Source organism: Thamnophis sirtalis, unplaced genomic scaffold, assembly GCF_051295495.1.
Source record: "Thamnophis sirtalis isolate CommonGarterSnake01/CBP01778 unplaced genomic scaffold, rThaSir2_p1.2 scaffold_5, whole genome shotgun sequence".
NCBI lineage: Eukaryota > Metazoa > Chordata > Lepidosauria > Squamata > Natricidae > Thamnophis > Thamnophis sirtalis.
The window spans coordinates 14613637-14638599 of NW_028261385.1; the positions used below are offsets into that span (position 1 = coordinate 14613637).

Below are 24963 nucleotides of genomic sequence, written 5' to 3' on the forward strand. Positions count from 1 at the left end.
TCTTCTCTGCACTCTTTCTAGAGTCTCTACATCTTTTTAAACATCATGGCGGCCAAAACTGAATGCAGGATTCCAAATGTGGCCTTACCAACATAATATTGTTGACTGCCTTGAATTTACAGTCTCCGGATTTCTAGGCCAGTACTTCACCACTATACCAAACTGTTTGGAGTAATGGTGTCTTAACCACTACATCAAACTGACTTTCTCTTAAGTATTCATGCCCATAATAAATAAAAAAGTAAATTTGTCCTGAAAATCTGAATGTCAGTATTCCAAGTAATGAACCCATTGACATCAGAATTCTGAGGCAGGTAGATTCCTCAAAAGACATGTTTATTGGATACATCATATCAGCACAGCTGGTGAAAGCCAACTCTGAAAGCTCCAGCAGTTTTTACCTAATTAAAATAATAAAACTTCCCTCCTCCCCAGTGTTATCAGTCACTTTGTCTAATGAATATGGCTGGCAGGCTCCTCTTCTCCTTCACCAGCCACCTGTTATGATGACCTTTGTGTGAAATTCCCAAGAGATGACCTAATTAATTTACGAGCCTCAAGACAAAGTTCAAACAAAAAACATTCATTTATTAGGATCAACATGTTGGCTTGATCTTCTTTGGAGCCTAAACTGAATCCCACTTAATGGCGTCTGAACTTTACCCCTGTGTCCCCCCCCCCTCTGCCTGAAGTCATCAATCACATTTTCCAACAAGATGTTACGGCAGGGTTCTGGATATGCGCATTCACACCCCAGTTGCAAGAATATGAGACTTTACTCTAGCCAAAAGTATGCATGGAATTCTCCTCCCTTCTCAGGTTGATAGTAATCATGGAAACACTTTAGACATTGACACTTTGTTCCCACAAGAAAACGTTTTATTTTGACTGTAAGCTGGGCTATCTACTCTCCCCCTTCCCTTCTTCCTGAGTCTTCATGGCAACTATGAAACAGCACAAGATGGCTTCAGCTAGGTTCGCTTCAGAGTTGACACTGAATTTAGGAAAAGCCAAGTTGGATGACACCAAAGGCATCTTCATACAGTGGTCAATGATCTATGAGAAGCCTATAAGCAGGATATGGAGTCAATAGTCCTTTTTTGGCTGTTGTTTTCCAGGAATTGTATCCAGGAATCCTAATGGTATGGATACCATTGAAGTATTTCAGTGGATAGGATAGATTAAAAGTCTCATAAAACACGACTAGTTCTCAAGTCTATGTTCATGTATGTTCTATATGCCTTTAAAATGGAATGATATCAAATTTTAGCCCTGATACTGTTTTATGTGCTTTTCCCTTATTTTGTCATTGGTTGACATACTTTAAAGGGAAACTTGTCATATCCAAATGGTTCTTTGATATGAGTTTAAATAAAAGGAAAATCAGAGAAAATGTTGACTATGAATCCTTTAAAACTCCCTTATCCATCTGTTCTGTTTGATCATCAAAAAGAATAATGCAATTTTCTCCACTGATTAACTTAGAATCACTCATACGAATGTTATGCTGATGTGTACAACAGCAAAAGCACTTAGACTTATATAGTGCTTCACAGTGCTTTTACGACCCTCTCTAAGTGATTTACAGAGTCAGCATTTTGACCCCAACTATCTGGGTCCTCATTTTACCCACCTATGAAGGATGGAAGGCTGAGTGAGCCTTGAGCTGGTCAGGACTGAACTCCTGGCTGTGGGTGGAATTAGCCTGCAATACTGCATTCTAACCAGTGTGCCTCCGTGCAGCTACACACACACACACACACACACACACACACACACACACACACACACAAATAGATAAACCTATTTGGCCAAAATCACCAGTATAAAGATTTATTTTCATTTGCTGGATTAAATATGTATGAAGATTGCTCAAAATGGTCTTATTGGAAAGGGAGTCTAGCAAAGATTTTCAAATTCTTTCATTTAAGTGAATGCCATGGTCCCAAATCACATTTTACAGGATGTCAAAAACTTGCCTGTGCTTTTTTATTGTTGTTGCTTTAAAGAACAGCAATGCATTTTTTACACATTATTGCATTGCTAAAAGTTATTTTTTTATATAATCTACTCTCCCAAGTTTGACACATTTATAGCCCTTCCAGGAAGCAAAATGGGAAAAGAAGAACCTGGGATGAAGTACAAGGGTTTTACTGCTCTGGAGCGCTGCTCATTTATTTTAAAAGAGACTTTTATTTACTTTCATATCCTTCTCTTGCCTATCTTACCTTGATAGTTTCTATCCTGAAGATAATTCAGAATAAGGAGAGAAGTCAGCCTGACGTTTTATAGTAACATGAAACAGAAGAATGGAAAACAGAAGTTGGCAGAAGAGGGCTTTGTTCCTTAGAGAGGGAGGGGGGAGGGAGGGAGGGAGGGAGGGAGGGAGGGAAGGAAGGAAGGAAGGAAGGAAGGAAGGAAGGAAGGAAGGAAGGAAGGAAGGAAGGAAGGAAGGAAGGAAGGAGGAAGGGAGTTCTGACCTATGCTTCCCAAGAGCATGAAGCAAACTCCTGGTCCCAAGAAAAACCCCTTTTTATTAATTTACTGTGAATTCTGCTCATTCACTTCCAGCGAAGTCTTTCAAGGGAGGATTTACAGTCACATTCTTTACCTGGCTCGAAGAGCTGACAGGCCAATATCTGCAAAACTTGGCAAGGTGTCTCGGAGAGTCACGAACCAATGACATGAAATATTTGTCTCCTGAAAACTCCATTCCCCTTTCGTTCCTCTTTTATTTCCTCTCGGAGGGCCATTCATCGTCCACATGTGGCCTTACTGCCAGGTTGGCCCCTGTTCTTTAGCTGTTCCCTTCGTCTGGCAACTCTGTGCATGCGCACCCTGGGAACAGATTCCAACTGTTTGTCTACCTCACTGAGGTTTGCATCTGAAGGCAGCTGATAACTGACATACGGCTCTGGTCCCCTCTCTGCCTCCAACACAGAGCCCTCATCAGAGCCTTCCCCAGACTCCAGGACTGGCCCAGGTTCCTCCCCAACCTCCTCACTATCCGAATCTGCTGCCAGCTCCACTGGCCACTGGCAGGCAACAGCGGAAGGAAGGAAGGAAGGAAGGAAGGAAGGAAGGAAGGAAGGAAGGAAGGAAGGAAGGAAGGAAGGAAGGAAGGAATTAACTTCCTTCTCCATTCTAACTCATAATGACAATTTTGTGACATAGCAGTATGCCATTTAAGGCTGGCAGACTCAGGAAGAAAAATAATCACTGGGAATTCAACTGGTTCATTCATAACAAAGCCTTGAGTGTTATCCCTGGAGATGACACAATTGTAGAAGCAGTAGCTCAATCAAGAGGTTGACCACCATGACTAATACTGATGCCTAATGGTTTCAGACACAAACCATTTTTGAATTTGGATCAAGTACAATAAATCAAGAACCTCACAGGAATGGAAACTTTTGTGGGGAATGAAAAATGTGGGAGAAATAGTCTCTTTAGTGAATCCAGTATGATTGAGTTTTAAAGACACAGTTTTTTTTTACTTTTCTTTTCTTTCTAGTCAGCAGATACAACAGCCTTGAGCCACACCGTGTCTGGTCTTAAGCCAAATACCATGTATGAGTTCTCTGTCATGGTGACCAAAGGTCGAAGGTCAAGTACATGGAGCATGACAGCTCATGCTACGACATATGAAGCAGGTAGGTCTCTAGAAAATTATCTAGTTTTTTTTCCAGATTTAATGCTTAGTTTGATTGTATTAAAAACCAGTTCCTTGCACTGCCCACACAGATGGCAATATCTCATAAATAGTGTTAAAAATAAAATATTTTAATTGATTTTTTTTAAAAAGAATAGAGCGGACAATTCATTTAATAGCTCCTACTTATTTTGAGACCAAATTTATACACTCTGATGCATGGGATACTTTCCATATTGGATGGCATAAATAAATAAAGGTCCTTTTGCTTTTTTACTACTGCTAAGTGGTGGTTGATATCTACCACAATTTAAAGCATATAGAAATTTGTGGTGATAATAATTACAATGTTTTATTAATTGGTAGTTTGTTACCAATGGAGTTAAAGTCAGCATAGTATACTAATATTTATAAGGAGAAGTAAGGGTCTGTTTTCAAACTCGTAAAGACTCATTTTTTTCAGTGTTATATATTAGTCTTCATTTATCTATTATTGTATTGCATAATAATTTTAAAAGTACATCCATAAAGTGTTTTTTTTTCTTATGTAAGTTTCTCAAAGGCTTTAAATATGTGACAAAGTCTACAAGTATTAGGCAACATTTAATTTTATCATGTATATGTTTCAAACCACAATCATTTAAGTCATTTCCAAATATCATATCACATTATGTTTTCTTTACCTTTCAAAAGATTTGAAATGTGTGCAAACATGGTGATTTTGAAGAAGAAAGCATGGAATCATTCTAAAAATAATAGTGATTGGCTATTGTTCAGCTCTAACCCCAAATTTGTTTATATTCTTATACCCAAACTATTGCTCATGTTATTAACTCTAAAACTACAAATGCTTAATGATTCTTGAATTTACCATTCATGGAATATGTAGCAGACAGGATTATATTCATCATTTCTGCTTAGTAAATTCACCTAATACATGACTATCTCTTTCTATCAAGTCCATCCTCCTAAAATCTAGCAACCTGATGTCCTGAAATCTGCAAAGGAATGCTAGAGACATTAACCTCTCCTTGCTTAAGAATTTCTTTATTAGCAATAACAGTCTAGTTTGTACAACACTTCAAGGTACGGTAGATTATATCATTATTGTATTAAGGTGTCATCTTCTGTGTTGTCCCCCCCCCCACCTCTCTTCTGGGCTTCTGTCTTTCTCTAAGCCCCAACCTCTGCTCCCAAGGATTTGACAGTCATTACCCGTGAAGGGAAGCCTCGAGCTGTAATTGTCAGCTGGCAACCTCCATTAGAAGCCAATGGGAAAATTACTGGTAAGTGTCTCTTGAGCTTTGTATCTTCTCTCCTTCTCAGCAGGTGACACAGAAAAGTGTGGGGTTTAAAAGGTCTGCATCACAACCCTTCCTGGAAATGACCATGTCAACAAACTCACTTGGTGAAAAAGGAAGAGGGAAAAAATAATCGCCCAAGGTCCTCAGCCTTCTGTATTTTTAAAAGAGAGCCAGCTGTTTTGAAGGAAAGAGAAGTATTTACTTCCCATTGTTGGAAGAAATGTCCATCTGGGTTCAATTCCAAGTGGGGAGAAAGACACTGGAAACATGGAAGCTGCATGGAAAGCTGGTTTAATGGTGCAGAACCATTAAGCACATGGTTCTGGTGCAGCTGAACACATGGAGTGAAGAATGTGTGTTATTTATAATCTGCCTTGGGCCTTGCCCTAGAGCTTCCTGTTCCTATGTAAGCAATGTATCCTATTGGTTGCTGTAGGAGTCATGTGCAAATCCTAGGAGTTTGTCTGAGATAAGTCTGGTTGAACTGTGCTGGGTGATATAATATCCCCAGGTGCCATGTGGTTCTAGATGGATAGAGGGCTAATCCTGGAGGGTCATGTCTTAATCCCATCACCCTGGAGCTGGAGGCCTTTTGTTTTGTAGATAGGATGTCCTAGTCTTTCTGGGGCTATTAACAAAGGTGGGGGCTGCTTTTCTCCTTTTCTCATCCAGGAAAGTATAATATTCTGCCTCTTTAATATTTCCTAGAATATTTCATTTTTCTAACAAGGGTGGGTGCTAACTTTCTTCACCAAAAATAGAATAGAATTCTTCATAGAATTACCAGCAAAAAAAAAACACTGGCCAGCTAGTCTTTACGTGTGCATGCACACCAAAAACTGGGAGACCAGATGGTGCACTGGAAACTGGAAAAACAGCCGCCTGGCATGTGCATGCACACTGGGCAGCTGCTCTTCTGATTTTCAGAACTTCCATGCACATGAAGACCAATTTCATGCGCATGGAGTAATACTCCTAGTAGGATCTATATACTCCTAGTAGGATCTATAGTGGAATTCATCTGGATTTACTGGAATTGTCCCATAGGTGGGTTTTGGCTGCTGCTACTGCTGGTTCACTCAGGGACACCCTGTGCATGCGCAGGCTTGATTCGCACTACACACACATGCATGCTACGCACACATGCACAGTACTGGAAAAAATGCTTCTGCACATGCAGAACTGGTTCGGGGGCGTGGCAGGCCGAGGTACTACCTACTCGGCTGAACTAGTCCAAACTGGTAGGAACCCACCTCTAAACTGTCCTGTCTGAAACGAGAACAAAAAACAGGCACAAAATATTGGCTAATATTTCCAAAAAGAGTTTCTAAAATGGGAGGAGATAAAAAAGTTGATGTTTGTAAATAGATGTATGGGACAAAAGATCTTCTATGACTGAGGTCCTTAGATACCAGTGACAAATTACCTCTTGCCTATTTATTTATCTACAGGACATATGGCTCCCTATTTCATTTGATAGCTTTAGTGGACTTACAGCAATCCATTAAAAAAACTTAGTTGAAAACAAAAGAACCCTTCCTGTCAGGCCCAGAGATGACCCAGTGAAATCCCATCAAGTGCAATCCTTTATTTGCTTGTACCTAATGGACAGAATCTTGCCAGACTAAAGCTGTAATCGTCTACCTTAATAGATATATAGTTAGTTTAGATTCCGTAGAGAGTGTTAGCATGCACTGAATCCTTATTCATTTGAAGTGCCTTGGCTCCTGATTTCCTGTGCTTGACAGCCAAATCTTCACAACCCTCCAGAAGCCTAAGGCTAAGATCCCACCAATCTCAGGTGGGAGGCTGTTCCAATTGGTTTATTTTTGGATTAATTAGGGGCTGTAATCTCCATAAACCTGCATATCCATTGCAACAGAGGTAGATGTGGTATCGTGCAATTCAGGAAAAATAAATAAGGAGGAAAGCGATGTCTTTCATAAAAACTGTTAATTCTCAGCACTTTAATGCAGAACATTTAGCAGTATCCTCATTAATGTAGAGTATACTCAACTCTAATTTTATGGAGCGCTAGGTTTTCAGATTGTTTATACCAGTGTTGGGGGACCTTTGGGGCACCGAGTGCCGAAATGGGAGTGCACGCTCATGCGCATGTTCCAGAAACCAGAAGAGCAACTGCCTGGTGTGCATTAGCCAGCTGGTCTTCACATGCACATGCGCACTAGAAACGGGAAGATCAGGTGGTACATCGGAAACTGGAAGAGCAGCCACCTGGCATGTTCATGCGCACTGGGCAGCTGCTCTTTCAGTTTCCAGCGCTCTCACGCACACGAAGACCAGCTAGCCGGCGTGCCGGGACCCGGAAGAACAACAGGCAATGGCTGGTGTGCCCAGAGAGATGGCTCTGTGTGCCACTTCTGGCACGCATGTCATAGGTTCACCATCACGGGTTTATACTTTCTCCAGTGAACCCACTGTTTCTCCTCACATACTTTAAGTCTGAAATGTCCTCTCTGTTTCCTATTTTAAGTCTCACCAATCCTGTCCACGAACGTAGTGTGCATCTGTTTTTTTTTTCACAAATGGACATTTCATACATCTGCAGTTTTATCATTTATTTCATTAATAATAGGTTTCAAAAACTTATTTATCGTTTCAGTGCTCACCACTTTCTATGCTCCTTACCATTTAGAGCTGATTCGAGTTCACTACAGAACAAGTTTTAAAAGTTCTTGCAAAGCCATAATTAACAAGCATGGGGCTGTTACATATTTAGATCTCCATATTCTTAAAAATAAACCTTAGGCAGCAGAATGTGGGGGCTAAATGCTTCCCAGTCTCATTTAAATAATTTCCCATTTAGTGTTAGCAATGAGTTGAGTCATCTTTCTTTGGGATCTACTGAGCCAGCAATATGTGGTGATCTATTCATAGTTAGATGGCCCTTCTTTTTTAAGTTTGTGACAGATGGTGTAGAAAATAGATAGAAGAAATAACAAGCTGATCATCATGCATGACAGGTGGTTGCATTCAAGTTTGGATTCATGATATTGCTTTTAGTTTAGTTACCTTCAGTCCAGTTCTCTGGTAAAGTCTAGATCCAAAAAATTAAAGCAAGCTTATTACATTGGTAGTTTTACAATAAAAGAATAGACAAACTGAATAGCAATAGCATTTAGACTTATATACCACTTCGCACTATTTTTACAGCCCTCTCTAAGCAGTTTACAGAGTCAGCATTTTGCCCTCAATAATCTCGGTCCGCATTTTACCATTCTCAGAAGGATGTAAGGCTGAGTCAACCTGGAGCCTGTTGAGATTTGAACTACCATATTGCAAGCAGCTAGGAGGCAGCAGAAGTAGCCTGCAGTACTGTACTCTAACCACTGCGCCACTATAGTTCTGAATGCAAAGTAAAAGGTCTCTGCTCTCTAGTGAAATATTTATTTTATCCCCTCTTTAATATTTTGATATATAACTCAAGATGGCTAACATACCCCAAATCCCTTCCTCCTATCTCTGTGAGATAAGTTGGGCTGAGAGAAAGTGACTGGCCCAATGTCACCCAACTGGCTTTCATGCTTAAGGCAGGACTAGAACTCACAGGCGCCTGCTAAATGGCCTACAGTCACCCAGCCAAATTCCATGCCTCTAACAGTACTAGAACTCACAGTCTACTGGTTTGTAGCTTGGTGCCTTAACCACTAAACCAAGTTGGCTCACTAGTACATGATTTTGACAACAGAAGTTTCTTTAGGAAGAGAGTGTTGGAGGTACCTTTGACATCTTACCTCAAGGCAATTGGGCAGGAACTTGATCTGAAATGGACATATGCCATCAGTTCAAAACAGTATAATAGTCTTAAAGCAGTGGTGGGATTCACATAAGATTGCAAATGTCAGCATTCATGCCTTCCGTACATGTGTGTGGCCTTCTGCGCATGCACTTTGCTCACGGACAGAGCATGCATGCGTGTGCACGGTGTTGAAAACGAAGCTACATAGGATGTTTTGGAGCCAGGGCCGGTGGCAGACCTGCCCGCAGTTCACCGCTATCAGTTCGGGCAAACCGGTCCGAACCGGCTAAATAACACCTCTGGCTTAAAGTTCCTACATCTCTTCACAATGTAGCTTTTTCACTCTCTGGGCTAACTATGTTTTATCAAATTTAGAGCTGACTTTCAGCACTTATGTAGAAACACACCATTGATATCCATTGAAGTTGACTTCGATTATGGAATCTCAGGGTCACAACCCCTCTTTGAAGGAGAAGCATTTTAAATGACTTTCAGCCAGTAATTTTCTCTCAGCCCAACCTATTACACCAGATTACTACAGAAACGGGGCAGGACTTTTATGTATTTCACTTTAAACCCCTAGAGAAAAAGAGGGTTGCAATAATAATTGCAATCAAATAAGGCTTGTTAAGAAATTCAGGAGAATTCTGGGGGATGCAGAGGTGATGTTCCCTTCTACAAAAGTAGCCATTTTGGGCAATATGTTATCTCAGCTGCTCTTGTTTTGGTTTTTATACAGAAGGAGGTTTTGCAAGAAATGCTAGTAATTAATTCCATGCAAACATAACAAGAGTTGAGGACAGCAAATACACTGTAAAATAATATAGACCCTCGGAGCAAAGGGCTATAGATAGTGTTAGACTCAGTAGCAATTAAGGACAGCTCATAATAAGCGAGTTGTTTGGCCAATAATGTAAAACATAATATAGATAATGACAGGGTGCCCAGATTGACACTTGATAATAGAATTTATTGGTGGATATTTTAACTGGATAATAAGAAACTAAAGAACGGATCATCTCAAACCCCCCTTAACACCGACTGACAAAGGATTGGATTTAATGAATGGTATACAATGACCGATATTAGTGCACAAAATATTGCTATTAATAACTATGCCTAATTAAGATACCCATTAGGAGCTGGTCATGTTAATTTGCTATGAAAAATAGAATGAGGCTTTTAAAAAGAAGGGGAAAAGGGGCTAATAATGCAGTTAAATGATCCCTTCAGACTATGAATAAGCAGCAATCCGATTTTATGAGAAATACTTTGCAACTTATAAAACTGTCCCCATTTATAATCACACAAATAAAAAACAATGCAGTTATTTGTCAGTGAGAAACTGCCTTTAAAGACTTTTATTAATACAACGACAAGAACTGGTAACTTCTAGACATTTGGAAAGTTTGAACAATTCTTACAGTTGAAATGGTCAAACTCTTAATTCCTGTCTTATTATGTTTTATTAAAGACTATAGTAATAGTTAAATGAAAGCTTTCCTGATCCATACAGTCCTGGACCTTTCCTAAGGTAAAGGTAAAGATTTCCGTTGCACGTATGTGCTAGTTGTTCCCAACACTAGGGGGCGATGCTCATCTCCATTTCAAAGCCGAAGAACCAGAATACATCTCCATTGTCATGTGGCCCGTATGACTAAATGCCAAAGGCACACAGAACACTGTTACCTTCCCACCAGAGGTGGTTCCTATTTTTTCTACTTCCATTTTTTACGTGCTTTCAAACAGCTAGGTTGGCAGAACCTGGGACAAGTGGAGCTCACTCCATTAGGCAGTGCTAGGGATTCGAACCGCCAAACTGCCGACCTTTCTGATCGACAAGCTCAGCGTCTTAGCCACGCAGCCACCATATCCCTATGACCTAACTCATTCTTCTTTTACTTTGGATCTTTTAGAGGTGTTACAGTTCATACTGTTGTTGATGAATTCTCAGGCCATGTATACAAGAACATCCATTTATTGCAATAACTTTAGTAGTAATAATGTTCCTGTGGTTTGGTTTAATCGTGCATCTAGATTTTTCCACACATCAGAGTGGTCAGTTTTGATGGTATATGAGAAAGACCTTGGAAGACTGAACAAAGAGGCACCATAGACCACAGCTTGATAGTGAGTGAGGCAAGTGGTTCAAAAGAGACTCTCCCTAGTCTATAAGGAGACAGGTGTGAGGATTGCACTTTTAGACTTGCAAGATCCCTTGCAAGATATAAATCATGATTGGGTGAGCTAATTCTACTTTATTGTAAAGTTTCGTTGACAGAATCTTACAAGTCTGAAAGGATGGTCTTCTCCCACACCCCATCTCCCTTAAGCCCAGGATCTAGAGAAGGTATCTTCTGCATCTGGCCCTACCCCACTATGCAGGCTATGCCGTCTCTTATCTGATCCAAAAAGGCTATAGAGATTCTCAGTCATCCAGGTGATGGTTGTCCCAAAGAGGCTTTTTCAGGAGGCAACTGGACTTTCTTGGGTTTTTTTTTTTAAGATGTTTGACTTCTCATCCAAGAAGCTTCTTCAGCTCTGTCAGTATAGTGGGGAATGGAAGGATTTATATTCCTTGCAAAGAGCTAATCATTTGCATCCTTTTAGAAGGTTGTTGAAGCACTTGGAGGTTTATCTCTATCCCCAGGGTCACCTGAGTAGTGCTCTTGGTTTCTACTCTCCAATTTTTCCTCTGGAAATCCATTCTACTCTGACATCATTCAAAGGGTGCTCTTATCTGATCATTCCCTTGGTAGCATCTTTTTGCTCAGTCTCCCAAGGTCTTATCCACATGCCATTACACCTGTGGCAGGACAAAACCGCAGTCCACTAAAGCACGCCCGATTAAAGCGCGTCGCTGACGTCATCAGCAGCGCAACAACAGCGACCGCGGAGAAAAAAGGGCGCTTTAAAAAGCGCTTTGAAAGCAAGCTGATTCACGTTAAGGTAAGGGTTAGGTTTAGGGTTAGGGTTAGGGTTAGGGTTAGGGTTAGGGTTAGGGTTAGGTTAAGGGTTAGGGTTAGGGTTAGGGTTAGGGTTAGGGTTAGGTTAAGGGTTAGGGTTAGGTTTAGGGTTAGGTTAAGCGTTAGGGTTAGCGTTAGGTTAAGGGTTAGGGTTAGGGTTAGGGTTAGGGTTAGGTTAAGCATTAGGGTTAGGGTTAGGTTAAGGGTTAGGTTTAGGGTTAGGTTAAGGGTTAGGTTTAGGGTTAGGTTAAGGGTTAGGTTAAGGGTTAGGTTTAGGGATAGGTTAAGGGTTAGGTTAAGGGTTAGGGTTAGGGTTAGGGTTAGGTTAAGGGTTAGGGTTAGGGTTAGGGTTAGGTTAGGTTAAGCATTAGGGTTAGGGTTAGGTTAAGGGTAAGGGTTAGGGTTAGGGTTAGGTTAAGGGTTAGGTTTAGCGTTAGGTTAAGGGTTAGGGTTAGGGTTAGGGTTAGGTTTCGGGGGGTTAGGTTTAGGTTTAGGGGTTAATTTTAGCTTTAGCGCTCACAGCGTGCTTTTTTCGTCTCGCTGTGATGACGTCAGGTACGCGGTTTCGTCGAGCGCGCTTTAGTCGAACGCGGTTTTGTGGTGGAACCGTTACACCATTCATATTTTCTTTTTTAAGATCCTTTTGAAGCCCAAAGAACTATTAGTTGTAGTTGCAGTAACCAATACTGCCAATATCAGTCAAGGCTGATATTATATAATGATTTGCCATACCATTATCACTCACACACATTTGTTTATGGAATCAGACTTACCTTAAGTAAAAGTGTATGCAAAATAAAAATGATATGTTGTTCTGCTACAAGGAGTATTGTGTAGAATAGGATAGGATAGGATAGGATAGGATAGGATAGGATAGGATAGGATAGGATAGGATAGGATAGGATAGGATAGGATAGGATAGGATAGAATTCTTTACTGACCAAGTGTGATTGGACACACAAAGAATTTGTCATTGGTGCATATGCTCTCAGTGTACATAAAAAGACAAGATACATTCATCCAGAATCATAAGGCACAACACTTAATGATAGTCATAGGGTACAAATAAGCAATGAAATCATACTAGGAAACAATCAACATAATTTGTAAGGATACAAGCAACAAAGTTACAGTTATACAATAGCAATAGCAATAGCAGTTAGACTTATATACCGCTTCATAGGGCTTTCAGCCCTCTCTAAGCCGTTTACAGAGTCAGCATATTGCCCCCAACAATAATCTGGGTCCTCATTTTACCCACCTCGGAAGGATGGAAGGCTGAGTCAACCTTGAGCCGGTGAGATTAGAACCGCTGAACTGCAGATAACAGCTGAAGTGGCCTGCAGTACTGCACCCTAACCACTGCGCCACCTCGGCACATAGTCATAAGTGGGAGGAGGTGGGTGATAGGAACGATGAGAAATTAATAGTAATGCAGCCTTTGTGAATAGTTTGATGGTTCTGAGGGAAATATTTGTTTAGCAGAGTGATGGCATTTGGGAAAAAAATGTTCTTGTGTCTAGTTCTGGTGTGCAGTGCTCTATAGCGTCTTTTTGAGGGTAGGAGTTGAAACAATTTAAGTCTGACAAACTTATGCATGCTATTATTCTTTGAAATGCTTTCTGACCGAGGGTACAATTTTATATATGCTTGTTAAAAGGTATGCAGGATGCCATTCAATCCTTCCCTATTGACTTGCCACATCTAGCTGCCCAAATCTTCTCATTTCACAGCTGACTGGAATGGTTAGAAGCTGAAAACAAGGGAGCCATAAGATAAAATGTGGGAGTATTTCAGTTCCTTATGAATGGCTAAGTTCCTTGCAGGGTTTATCGCAAAAAGGAGACATGTAAACTCAAGCAACTTGGCAAGAGAATTACTTAGCAGGAAATTCATGTGTGTTTTTGTATACAAAGTGGGGGGGCTTAGATCTTCACAGCTGGCCTCTGTGCATTGTTCCACATGAACAACCCATATCAAAGACAATGATTACCTTTCTAATAGAATTTGGCTATCCATCTACCTTAACCTGACAGGCGGCAAATGAAATGGAAAAATACTTGTGGATGTGTTGGATTTTTAGATGCTCGTAGAGGGTTTTTATGCATAACACCAGGCCTTTTCCGGCCCTTCTTAATTTGTTATGTTGTGTAAGACATGGTAGTTTGAAAGCTAGGGGTCACATTATTTGTAGCTTTCATCCTATTTTTACAAGCCACAAAGTCCTAAGTTCAAGTCATCAAAATTTGACAGCCAAACCTGGGGTGCAATAGGATGGAATGGGAAGATAAAAGGAGAAAGAGACGAGAAAATAAGAGAAAATAAGGAGAAAGGAAAGAGAGAGAAAGGGAAGTGAGAGGAAGGGAAAGGAAGATAAAAGGGGAAAGGAGAGGAAGTAAATTGATTGGGAAGGAAAGGGAAATGTGAGTTTAGGTCCCTCATATTTCTACTAGATATAACGTAATTATTTTATCTTAATGCTGACTCAACTAACCTACAGAAAAACCTCCACTTCCCACAACCCTCAGATGGTTCTCCTAAATGTGTGATCTCTAGTTGCAAAAAGATTGCATTTTTGTGACTGTTGGATTGGAGCAATCATGCAAAAGAGCACACTGTGCTTGCCTCATACAAGGAACTTCTGGGACATTGTCTGCCTGTGACATCTTTCAGTTCAATTACATCTACATTCATCTAAGGAGCTTTATTAATCAGAAAACAAGATGTGAAGTGCTGCAATAATTCTTATTTTATTGGTTTTGGATTAAAAGACCCGAGGTAGCGCAGTGGTTAGGGTGCAGTACTGCAGGCCACTTCAGCTGACTGTTATCTGCAGTTCAGCGGTTCTAATCTCACCAGCTCAAGGTTGACTCAGCCTTCCATCCTTCCGAGGTGGGTGAAATGAGGACCCAGACTGTGGGGGCGATATGCTGACTCTGTAAACTGCTTAGAGAGGGCTGAAAGCCCTATGAAGCGGTATATATGTCTAACTGCTATTGCTATTGCTATTGCTAAAAGCTCTAAAGGGTGCTTTGGAGTTCAAATGCAACACCCTAAAGCAGCCATACTATCTCAAGAAAAGATAGTATGTTCTCCTATAGGTTCAGAGGTGGTACTCAACCGGTTCAGACCGGTTCAGGTGAACCAGTTTTGGAAATTTTGAGTAGTTTGGAGAACTGGCAAATACCATCTCTGGTTGGTCCCACCCTCCCACCCCTGTCCTTCCCTGTCCTATATTCCTTTGTTTTTTTAGCTCAGCTGATTTGCATGGCACAGCTAAAAAAACAGATCAGCTCACCAGCGCTGACACCGAGGGTGGTTTTTGAGTGCTGCATGCACAGGCGCAAAGCACAATCTCATAGAACTGGTAGGAAAATATTTGGAATCCCACCACTATACAGTAAGTTCCATTGCACTTTTTGGACACTAAGTCCTAAGCAGTTTAGATAGATGATGGATGGATGGATGGATGGATGGATGGATGGATGGATGGATGGATGGATGGATGGATAAATATAACTTAAATGTCATGATCCAAATCTATGAGTTTAACATTAAGATTTAGTTCTGCAAGCAGGAGTTAACATAGTTCAATTTGCAGCCCAAGACTTGAGGAATTTCAGTGAATTAAGCTTTAATAATTCATCTTAGGCAGTTTGGTTTAGTGGCTAATAGTGTTGGGCAAAAACCAGGGATACCACGAATTCTAGTCCTGTTTTAGGCATAAAAGCTGATGGTGATTTTAGGCCACTCCTACTTTCTGGTCTGAATGTAGGCAATGGCAAACCACTCAAAGAATGGTAAACCACTTAGCAAACCACTATTGCTAAGTCCATACAATTGCCAGAAGTTAAAGCTGACTCCAAGGCACCAGCTCCGAAAAAAATACCTTTTCAGATACACTTGTAAAAGAATACTAATGGTAAATCAATTTATAACACTGTTGACATTGGAAATAAATTTTCACACAATTGAGACTGGGTTAGATCTGACTCTGTACAAGCATTGACATTTCTACTTTAATAAATGCAAATATGTTATGTGTGTAAACAGAGAAGAATGGCGTGTCCTTCTATATTTTACAGCTTACATTCTGTTCTACACCTTGGAAAAGAATTCTCCCATTGACGACTGGATCATGGAAACCATCAGTGGAGACCGACTTACGCATCAAATTATGGAGCTGAATCTGGATACAGTATATTACTTCAGAATACAAGCTCGAAATGCCAAAGGAGTGGGACCTCTGTCTGATCCTATCCTCTTCCGGACTCTTAAAGGTTTGGGCTTGCTCCTTATTTGTGTTGACATTCTTGAAAAAGTTTAGCAGGCACTAAAATATTACTCAGGTTTCTCTGTTGACAGTAGAAGGGTCCAAACCAGGCCTTGTAAGATCCTACTGGTAAAATTGTGAAATGGTTTAGTGTAGTCGATTATAACCAGATAAAATCAATGAATAATAGTATTATACATACAGTACATCAGTCTATATATACCACTTTTGGGGTGTCTCTCGGTGCGTATAAATAAATAAATATTTCACAAACTAGAATGGGCAAAATATGAAATAAAAATCAATGGTGCCTATTTAAATCACTTAAGATTGGCAGATGATATTGTTCTCTTGTCACAACACCCAGAAAGGCTACATAAATGTGTGTGGGTGTGGGTGTGGGTGTGGGTGTGTTTTCCAGCATAACTCTGGAACACCTCAAGCAATTTCAACCAAATTTGGTACACAGATAACTTATCCTCTGAAGAGAAATACTGTGGGGGTAAGACACCCCTAACACTCCTTGGTGTGTGTGTGTTCTGTTAAGATATAGCCTGTTGTGCCTTACTGCCATACTGGATTCTACTGCATAGCGCAGTGGAGTTGCCATGGTAATGGCTTCACAGTCCTCCACAAGGGGGCTCCCTCTGGTAAGGGAGAAAATCCAACATTAGAAATTACGTTTGGTCCGGACATTTCCCCCCCTATAAATAAATATCTGGGAAATGCTGGGTTATTGACTAGTGTTTAATAAATTCACTAAAGAAATGAAAAAAAAGTATATCTGGAGAAGAACTAGTTGTAGTAGACCACTAAATATACCTTGGCCAATGGTTCTCAATGGAAGATGATAGAATAAAGGACATTGAATGGTGTATTAAATGTGGTTACCAGGCATTTGGCAAGCTAAGCATAATTTTCAAGAACAACCTTCCCCTATGCCTCAAGAGAAACGTTTTCAATCAGTGTGTGCTACCTACTGTAACATATGCCAGTGAAATGCCAAACTCTCAATTGATGCAAAAAGCTATGAGTGGCACAAAGAGCCATGGGAAGATACATACTCAACATCAAAAGACACGATACAATGACCTGCACATGGATTCGAGAGCAAACGAAGGTATTTGATATCATCAAATGAGTAAAATGGCCTGGTCACATAGAAAGAAGAACTGATGGCAGGTGGACCAAGGCTGTCATAGAATGGATCCCACTTGATAAAAAGTGTCCATGAAAATGATCTAAAGCAAGATGGATCGACGACATCAGCAAGTATTGTGGGCCCAATTGACAAAATAAAGCTCAGGACCCTATTGGTTGGAAACATGCGGAAGAGGCCTTCATCCTGCAGTGAAAATACAAAACAAAACAAAACAACACAACACAACACAGACAGACAGACAGACAGACAGACAGACAGACAGACAGACAGATAGATAGATAGATTCAAACATACAATGCAATATATTGTATATATTATATATTGTACCAAATGTTTTGTATATATATTGTACAATGTAATATATATACATACACAATGTGACACAATACATACATACATACATACATACATACATACATACATACATACACACATATACACACACAGACACACACACACATACAGACAGATGCACACACACGAAACTCAAAAAATTAGAATATCCTGCAAAAGTTCATTTATTTCAGTAATGCAACTTAAAAGGTGAAACTAATATACAAGATAAGACTCATTACATGCAAAGCAAGATGGTTCAATAGCGGCCTTCAGCTCTTCTGCATTGTTTGGTCTCATGTCTCTCATCTTTTTCTTGGCAATGCTCCATAGTGGTGCTTTTGGCAAACGTTGTTCTCATCAGAAAAGAGGACTTTGGACCAAGGAGCAACAGGACTTTGGACCACTGTGCTTCATTAAGACCAGGGTCAACGCAGCCGCCTACCAGGAGATTTTGGAGCACTTCATGCTTCCTTCCGCAGATGAACTTTATGGGGATGCTGACTTCATTTTCCAGCTGCCCACACTGCCAAAAGCACCAAAACCTGGTTCAATGACCATGGGATTACTGTGCTTGATTGGCCAGCAAAGTTGCCTGACCTGAACCCCATAGAGAATCTATGGGGCATTGCCAAGAGAAAGATGAGAGACATGAGACCGAACAATGCAGAAGAGCTGAAAGCCGCTATTGAAGTATCTTGGTCTTCCATAACACTTCAGCAGTGCCACAGGCTGATAGCTTCCATGCCAGCCGCATTGAGGCAGTAATTGCTGCGAAAGGGGCCCAAACCAAGTACTGAGTACATATGCATGCTTATACTTTTCAGAGGTCCGATACTGTTCTATGTACAATCCTTGTTTTATTGATTGCATGTAATATTCTAATTTTCTGAGATGGTGGATTTTGGGTTTTTATGAGCTGTAAGCCATAATCATCACAATTATGACAAATCACGGCTTGAACTATCTTGCTTTGCATGTAATGAGTCTTATCTCATATATTAATTTCACCTTTTAAGTTGCATTACTGAAATAAATGAACTTTTGCACGATATTCTAATTTTTCGAGTTTCACCTGTGTGTGTGTGTACATACATATACACACATACATACATGTATGTATCTATGTATATATGCATGTATGTATGTATCTGTACACACACACACACACACACACACATACATACACACACACACGTATAATATATTGTCACTATTACTCAGTCATGGCTTGGAAGAATGAAGTGGTTGGGTTTGCATTAAAACCATGGAGGAATAAATGAATAGTGTTGTCCTAGTTATACTGCTGTTTTCGACCTAGACTTAGCTCATTTGTTGTGATTCAATTTTTCAGGTTAAAGGTGATCCTTTTTGTCTGGAATATTAAAAATTAATATGTTCAGCGGAATTGTTTCATAGCTCCACCAAAATTTAATAATATTATATTATACAATATTTTTCTGCTTTCTACAAAATAATAATTTTTATGTCCAGTGTGCTTACTACAGATCTTCAGGGCAGTATTTTATCTATAGATATTGATTTAAAAATTGTATCCCATTTAGCCTAACTTTCCTTGAACACATTTCTGGAATCATTCATTTAGATAAAAGATAAATAATGAAAGGCAAGTCTTACCAGTAAAAAGGACTTGAACCACAGATTATTTTTTGTGGCATGTACTGTATATATAGAATTAGTTAAGACACCTGGCTATAAACCAGGAGATTGTAAATTCTAGTCCCATCTTAGGCTCAAAGCCAGTTGGGTGACCTTGGGCTAGCCACATCCTCTCAACCCTAGGAAGATGGCAAACAACTTCTGAAATCTTGCTAAGAGATCTTCAGGGACTTGACAAGGTAGCCTTCAAGAATTGGACATGACTTAAAGGAAGAAATCCCTGTCCTCCTCCCTCCCTCCCTCTCTCATAATCTCATATCTAAATATCTCTAAACATTAAAGAGTTAATCAAAGCTAAACCTCTACATTTAAATTGTAGCACAAAATCAGCAAACTCTATAAAATTCAGGTTCTAAAACTTCTCTCTCTGGTAGAGTTAAATTCAAGGAAAGACATCCTTCTAGCATGATTTCAGCTGAGTTAGAAAACTGTCCCAGCTGGGAGAAGGGTGGAAAATCAGGATAAAATATTCACAGGGAACAAAAGAGCTAGTTATGAAGTTGGATCCTTTTCGAGAGCTGACTGATGGATTGATCTGAGAGTGCTAATATATTCTGAGTCTTATTTTGTTCTTGCGGTATGGTGTTTTCGCTGGGTAGCTGTGCATTCCTGCCATGAAGATTAGCTGCTGATGTAAAGCCTGCAAGACATATTTTCCCTTTGTCTTTGGTTAATTCCTTGACTTTGTTTTACATAATAAAAACATTTATTTTCTTCTGCAATCAGTAACCTAAGCCTAATAGGGAATTAGCCTCTCTGATAACGCAAATACTGCGCTAAGTTACAGAAGGGCAAGACAATGAAGAGTGGGATTTTTCACACTCTTCCTTCTGAATAAAGATGCAGGGAGGACTTTACTTTTTTTAGAGTGCATGGTGGTAACAGGCAGAAAAAGCACTCATGGAAGTGTGCAAGGTGGGTGAAACAATAGGACTGGAAGAGAAGGTTTAGGGATCCCTGCTAGAGAGACCTACCACATTCCCCTATTTGTTCATGCAATTTGCACCTGTATCACCAAATACCACATGCATTAATGCAAACTATATGTGCCAGTGTACAAATGATCACATGTAGAATCAGAAACACAGATAAGCAACCTACTCAGGGGTGGGATTCTACCAGTTCCGACCAATTCAGGTGAACCGGTAGCTCCAACTATCAGCTGGGAGAGAACCAGTTCACTCTTACATTGAAGTGGGCCCGCCTGCCCATCCCTTGAGCTATACTCATCTATATTTCCTTTTCCGAAGCCCAGCTGATCAGCGCAGCAAAGTGGATTGCCACACCTCAGCTATTTTTCTCGCCAGCAGTAATGCGGAAGGTGATTTTTCTGTAAAGTGTGCATACATGCTCAGCTCGTGCTCAGCGAACCAGTTGTTAAACCAGTAAAATCCCACCAGGGGTGGGTTGCTGCCGGTTCGCTTCGTGCATGCTTCTCTCGCTCGCATGCCCGACACACGTTACTTACACATGCACAGTTTAATGTAAATTTTTGTGTGCATGCATAAGGACCATTAAAAAAAACATTCCAGCAATGGCAGCAGAGACCGGGGAACTAGTTCAGGGGCGTGGCCAGCCTGGGTTGCTGCCAGTTCGTGGAACTAGTTCAGGGGCATGGCCAGCCTGGGTTGCTGCCAGTTCTGCAACCCAAGCCAAAATACCACTACCGGTTCGCTCGAACCAGTGCGAACTGGTAGCAACCCACCACTGGATCCCACCCCTGAACCTACTGGTACTCTTTGTGACTTTAGTGCATCACATGTGAGATTTTGCACCCTGATAAATGAAGCACATTTATGGCATTCAAAGAACTTACGGAGAGCAAACTTTTGTTGGATTAAAATAATGATTTATTACCCATCTTCTTACTGAGGAACAACTTTGGAAGCTGGCAGTTGACGGTTGCTCTTTTTTACATCCTCTTGTTTCTTTTCCTCCCCTTTTATAAAGCAGCTCAGATACTCTTTTATTTTCTTTATAACGGTGTAGTGGCATTCCAGATCATTGTGGGGAAAATATTGTCCTCAAGGAATTAAGGGGTAAAGCAGCAATCAGCCTGACTGCTAAAACATGAACAGCCCTCCTATTCTTCCTACATCAAGTAGTAGGAAGGAAAGAAAAGGGAAGTTAAAAGATGATCCGTGTCAGCCAGAACTGTAAAGAAGAGCCACTTCTCAATTTGGTTAGAAGGTTTTACTCCCTTTATGAAAGAGGCAGAAAAATACCTTCTTGCAAGGAACAGGAAATTTATTCTCCAATAAGTAAATGTAAAAGTTCCTCCTGCACATACAACATGTGCTAGTCGTGTTTAAGGACTTGTGTTTCCTTTTTCAGTCTCTTTGCAGCACCAAGCAACTATCTCCTTGTCTAGCAGTATTGAGGCAGCCTGGGATCACTGTGTTGTCCAAGATAGTCCAAGGACTAAACCAGGGGCAAAATGCTACTGGTTCAGACCAGTTCACCCAAACCAGTAGAAACTACCAAACCGGTAGTAAAAAGATGCTACTGGTTTGGGTGAACTGGTAGTTAAGACGATCAGCTGTGCGACTATCAGCTGTTATCATGTGGCACAGCTGATTGTCGGAACTACTGGTTCATCTGAAGTGGTAGCATTTTTTACTACCGGTTTGGTTCCAACGATCACCTGTGCAACAATCAGCTGAGCCACACAATTTAGAAATCCCGCAGCACAGGTGATTGTCGTACAGTTGATCATCAGAATTATCGGTTCACCCAAACCCGTAGCATTTTTTACTACTGTTTGGGATGAACCGGTAGTTCTGACGATCAACTGTGCAACAATCAGCTGTTATCTTGTGGCACAGCTAATTGTTGGAACTACCGGTTCACCCAGTCTGGTAGCATTTTTTACTACCAGTTTGGTTCCTATAATCAGCTGTGCGACAATCAGCTGTAGTGCACGATTTAGAAATCACACGACACAGCTGATTGTCGCACAGCTGATCATCAGAACTACCAGTTCGCCCAAACCAGTAGCATTTTTTACTAACGGTTTGAGAACTCCAAGGCCAGTAGATTCCTTAAAGAACAGTTTTATTGAATATCTCCTATTGGCACAGACTGGTGAAAACAGACCCTAAAGATCCCTGCAATTTTCACCTAATTAAAAGTTAAAGTCCTCCCCTCCCCCGTTTCCCAACCAATCAGTCACATGGCCCAATTGAGATGCTGTCCAGTTGCTTGGAAACTTCACTCCTCCACTTTTCACCCACCTGTGGGAACGTCCTTGGTTCTCAGGAGAAGCTATTTTTGGGGGGCTACAAAACCCCAACTATCTCTACTCCCCCCTCCCTACACCTCATCAGCAGTGTGGCAATGCTGAAGCAGGGGTGAAATGCTCCCAGTTCAGACCAATTAGCCCAAACCGGCAGTAAAAAAAATGCTACCAGTTAGGGAAAACCGGTATTTCCAACAATCAGCTGGGCAATGATGAGCTGTGATGCACGATTTATATTAGCTTGAATCGTTGGATTTCCTGCTTTCTAGCTAATCTAAATTGTGTGGCACAGCAGATCCCCCCTCACTGTTCTACTAACCTTTGCAGACCTGGAAGGCTTCAACATGTTCCATTTTTAGCACTGCTCAGGTGTGCCTCATGCAAACCACGCACTCATTAGACGATTTACCAAAGCAGTAGCAGACTTCAGAGGATTACACTGCTGTGCTGAAGTCTCCAAGATGGCCTCAGTCGGGCCAGCTTCAGAGTTGACATTGAGCATGTCTAGTTTAATGAAAAGAAGGACTAGGGGAGACATGATAGCAGTGTTCCAATATCTCAGAGGTTGCCACAAAGAAGAGGGAGTCAAACTATTCTCCAAAGCACCTGAGGACAGAAGAAGAAGCAATGGGTGGAAACTAATCAAGCAACTTAGAACTGAGGAGAAATTTACTGACAGTTAGAACAATTAATCAGTTGAACAACTTGCCTCCAAAAGTTGTGAATGCTCCAACAATGAAAGTTTTTAAGAAGATGTTGGATAATCATTTGTCTGAAGTGGTGTAGGGTTTCCTGTCTAAGCAGGGGGTTGGACTAGAAGACCTCCAAGGTACATTTCTGTTAGTCTATTCTATTCTATCCTGAACACACTTGACAAGTTTGGATTCCCCTTTGTTAAAACCATAAATGGGGTTCTAATGCATCTGCAAAGAGAGAGAACAGGCTTCTTCTTCTTCTTCTTCTTCTTCTTCTTCTTCTTCTTCTTCTTCTTCTTCTTCTTCTTCTTCTTCTTCTTCTTCTTCTCCTCCTCCTCCTCCTCCTCCTCCTCCTCCTCCTCCTCCTTCTTCATCATCATTATCATCATTATCATCATTATCATCATTATCATTATCATCATTATCATCATTATCATCATTATCATCATTATCATCATTATCATCATTATCATCATCATCAAATCAAAGGGTTCCTCTAGTCAAAATTTTACTGCATAAAGTAGGGGATATACAGGTAGTCCTCAATTTACCATCACAGTTGAGCTCAACATTTCTGTTGCTAAGCAAGTTATTTATTAAGTGAGTTTGCCCCGATTTAGTGACCTTTCTTGCCACAGTTGTTAAGTGAACCCGTGCAGTTGTTAAGTTAGTTACAAGGCTGTTAAGTGAATCAGTGCAGTTGTTAAGTTAGTTTTGCAAGGTTATTAAGTGAATCTGGCTTCCCCCTCGGTTTTGCTTGTCAGAAGGTCGCAAAAGAGGATCACATGACCCCGGGACGCTGCAACCATCATAAATGCATGCCAGTTGTCAAGTGTCTGAATTTTGAACATGTGATCATGCAGATGCTACAGAGATTGTAAGTGTGAAAAATTGTCATATCATTTTTTTCCAGTGCTGTTGTAACTTTGGTCACTAAATGAATGGTTGTAAATTGAGAACTGCCTGCATAGTTTTTGCTTATAGTGATTAATATTTAAAATTTATAACCTGGGTAACAACAGTATTTACATAGTAATAGAGGAGTGGATGTTATACTCTGCTATTTATTCTGCTAGTTGTTCATATATCATGCTATGTATTTGTTTTCAATCTGTTTTCACTAATCTTAATTTTGTAAGCTCCTTAGGGCTTTAGCCAGTAACCTAATGATTACTGTAGTTTTTTATGTGCCAACAAACTATATTTTGTTGAAATATCACCAAATGCTTTGGTTTTGTGGAGTGGGGTGGAATGGAACAGAACGGAACAGAACAGAACAGAACAGAGAATAGAATACAGCCATATGACCTGCTGATGTAGTTGCTCTGGTGATAACATGGAAGCATTTTGCCCTTATCTTCTTCCAGGATGTTCTTTTTGATTTCCCCAACCAGCTTGAGATTTCCTAGTGGTGTTCCATTCAAGTATGAGCCGAGGTGGTGCAGTGGTTAGGGTGCAGTACTGCAAGCCACTTTAGCTGACTGTTATCTGCAGTTCAGCGGTTCTAATCTCACCGGCTCAAGGTTGACTCAGCCTTCCATCCTTCCGAGGTGGGTGAAATGAGGACCCAGACTGTGGGGGCGATATGCTGACTCTGTAAACCGCTTAAAGAGGGCTGAAAGCCCTATGAAGCGGTATATAAGTCTAACTGCTATTGCTATTGCTAAGTATTCAGTCTGTGCCAATCTGCACACTTCAGCTAAAGGGGCTAGCCATGCACATGCATGTGGCAACATCTGAGAAAGAGGTAGCTGCTTCAATTAGATTTTTTTTAAAAAACATGATAGCTGGTCTACCCTCTTGTGGGTTCTGAAGTCTTCTTTAAGAATTCGAGATTCCTGACTAAACAAGTCTTCATTTATTTCCTTTCTGTGGTAGCGAACCAAGATCTGAATGTTGC

At 40.6% G+C, this 24963-nt stretch overlaps 1 protein-coding gene across 1 annotated transcript in view; it reads left to right on the top strand.

The window, feature by feature from the left end:
- DCC (DCC netrin 1 receptor) overlaps positions 1–24963 on the top strand; it is a 734614-nt gene that overhangs the window by 583663 nt on the left and 125988 nt on the right. Inside the window, exons 18-20 of the mRNA XM_087715396.1 lie at positions 3515–3653; positions 4831–4938; positions 15768–15962. Coding sequence (XP_087571522.1) covers positions 3515–3653; positions 4831–4938; positions 15768–15962 — 442 coding nt within the window. The remainder of the gene's footprint in view (positions 1–3514; positions 3654–4830; positions 4939–15767; positions 15963–24963) is intronic.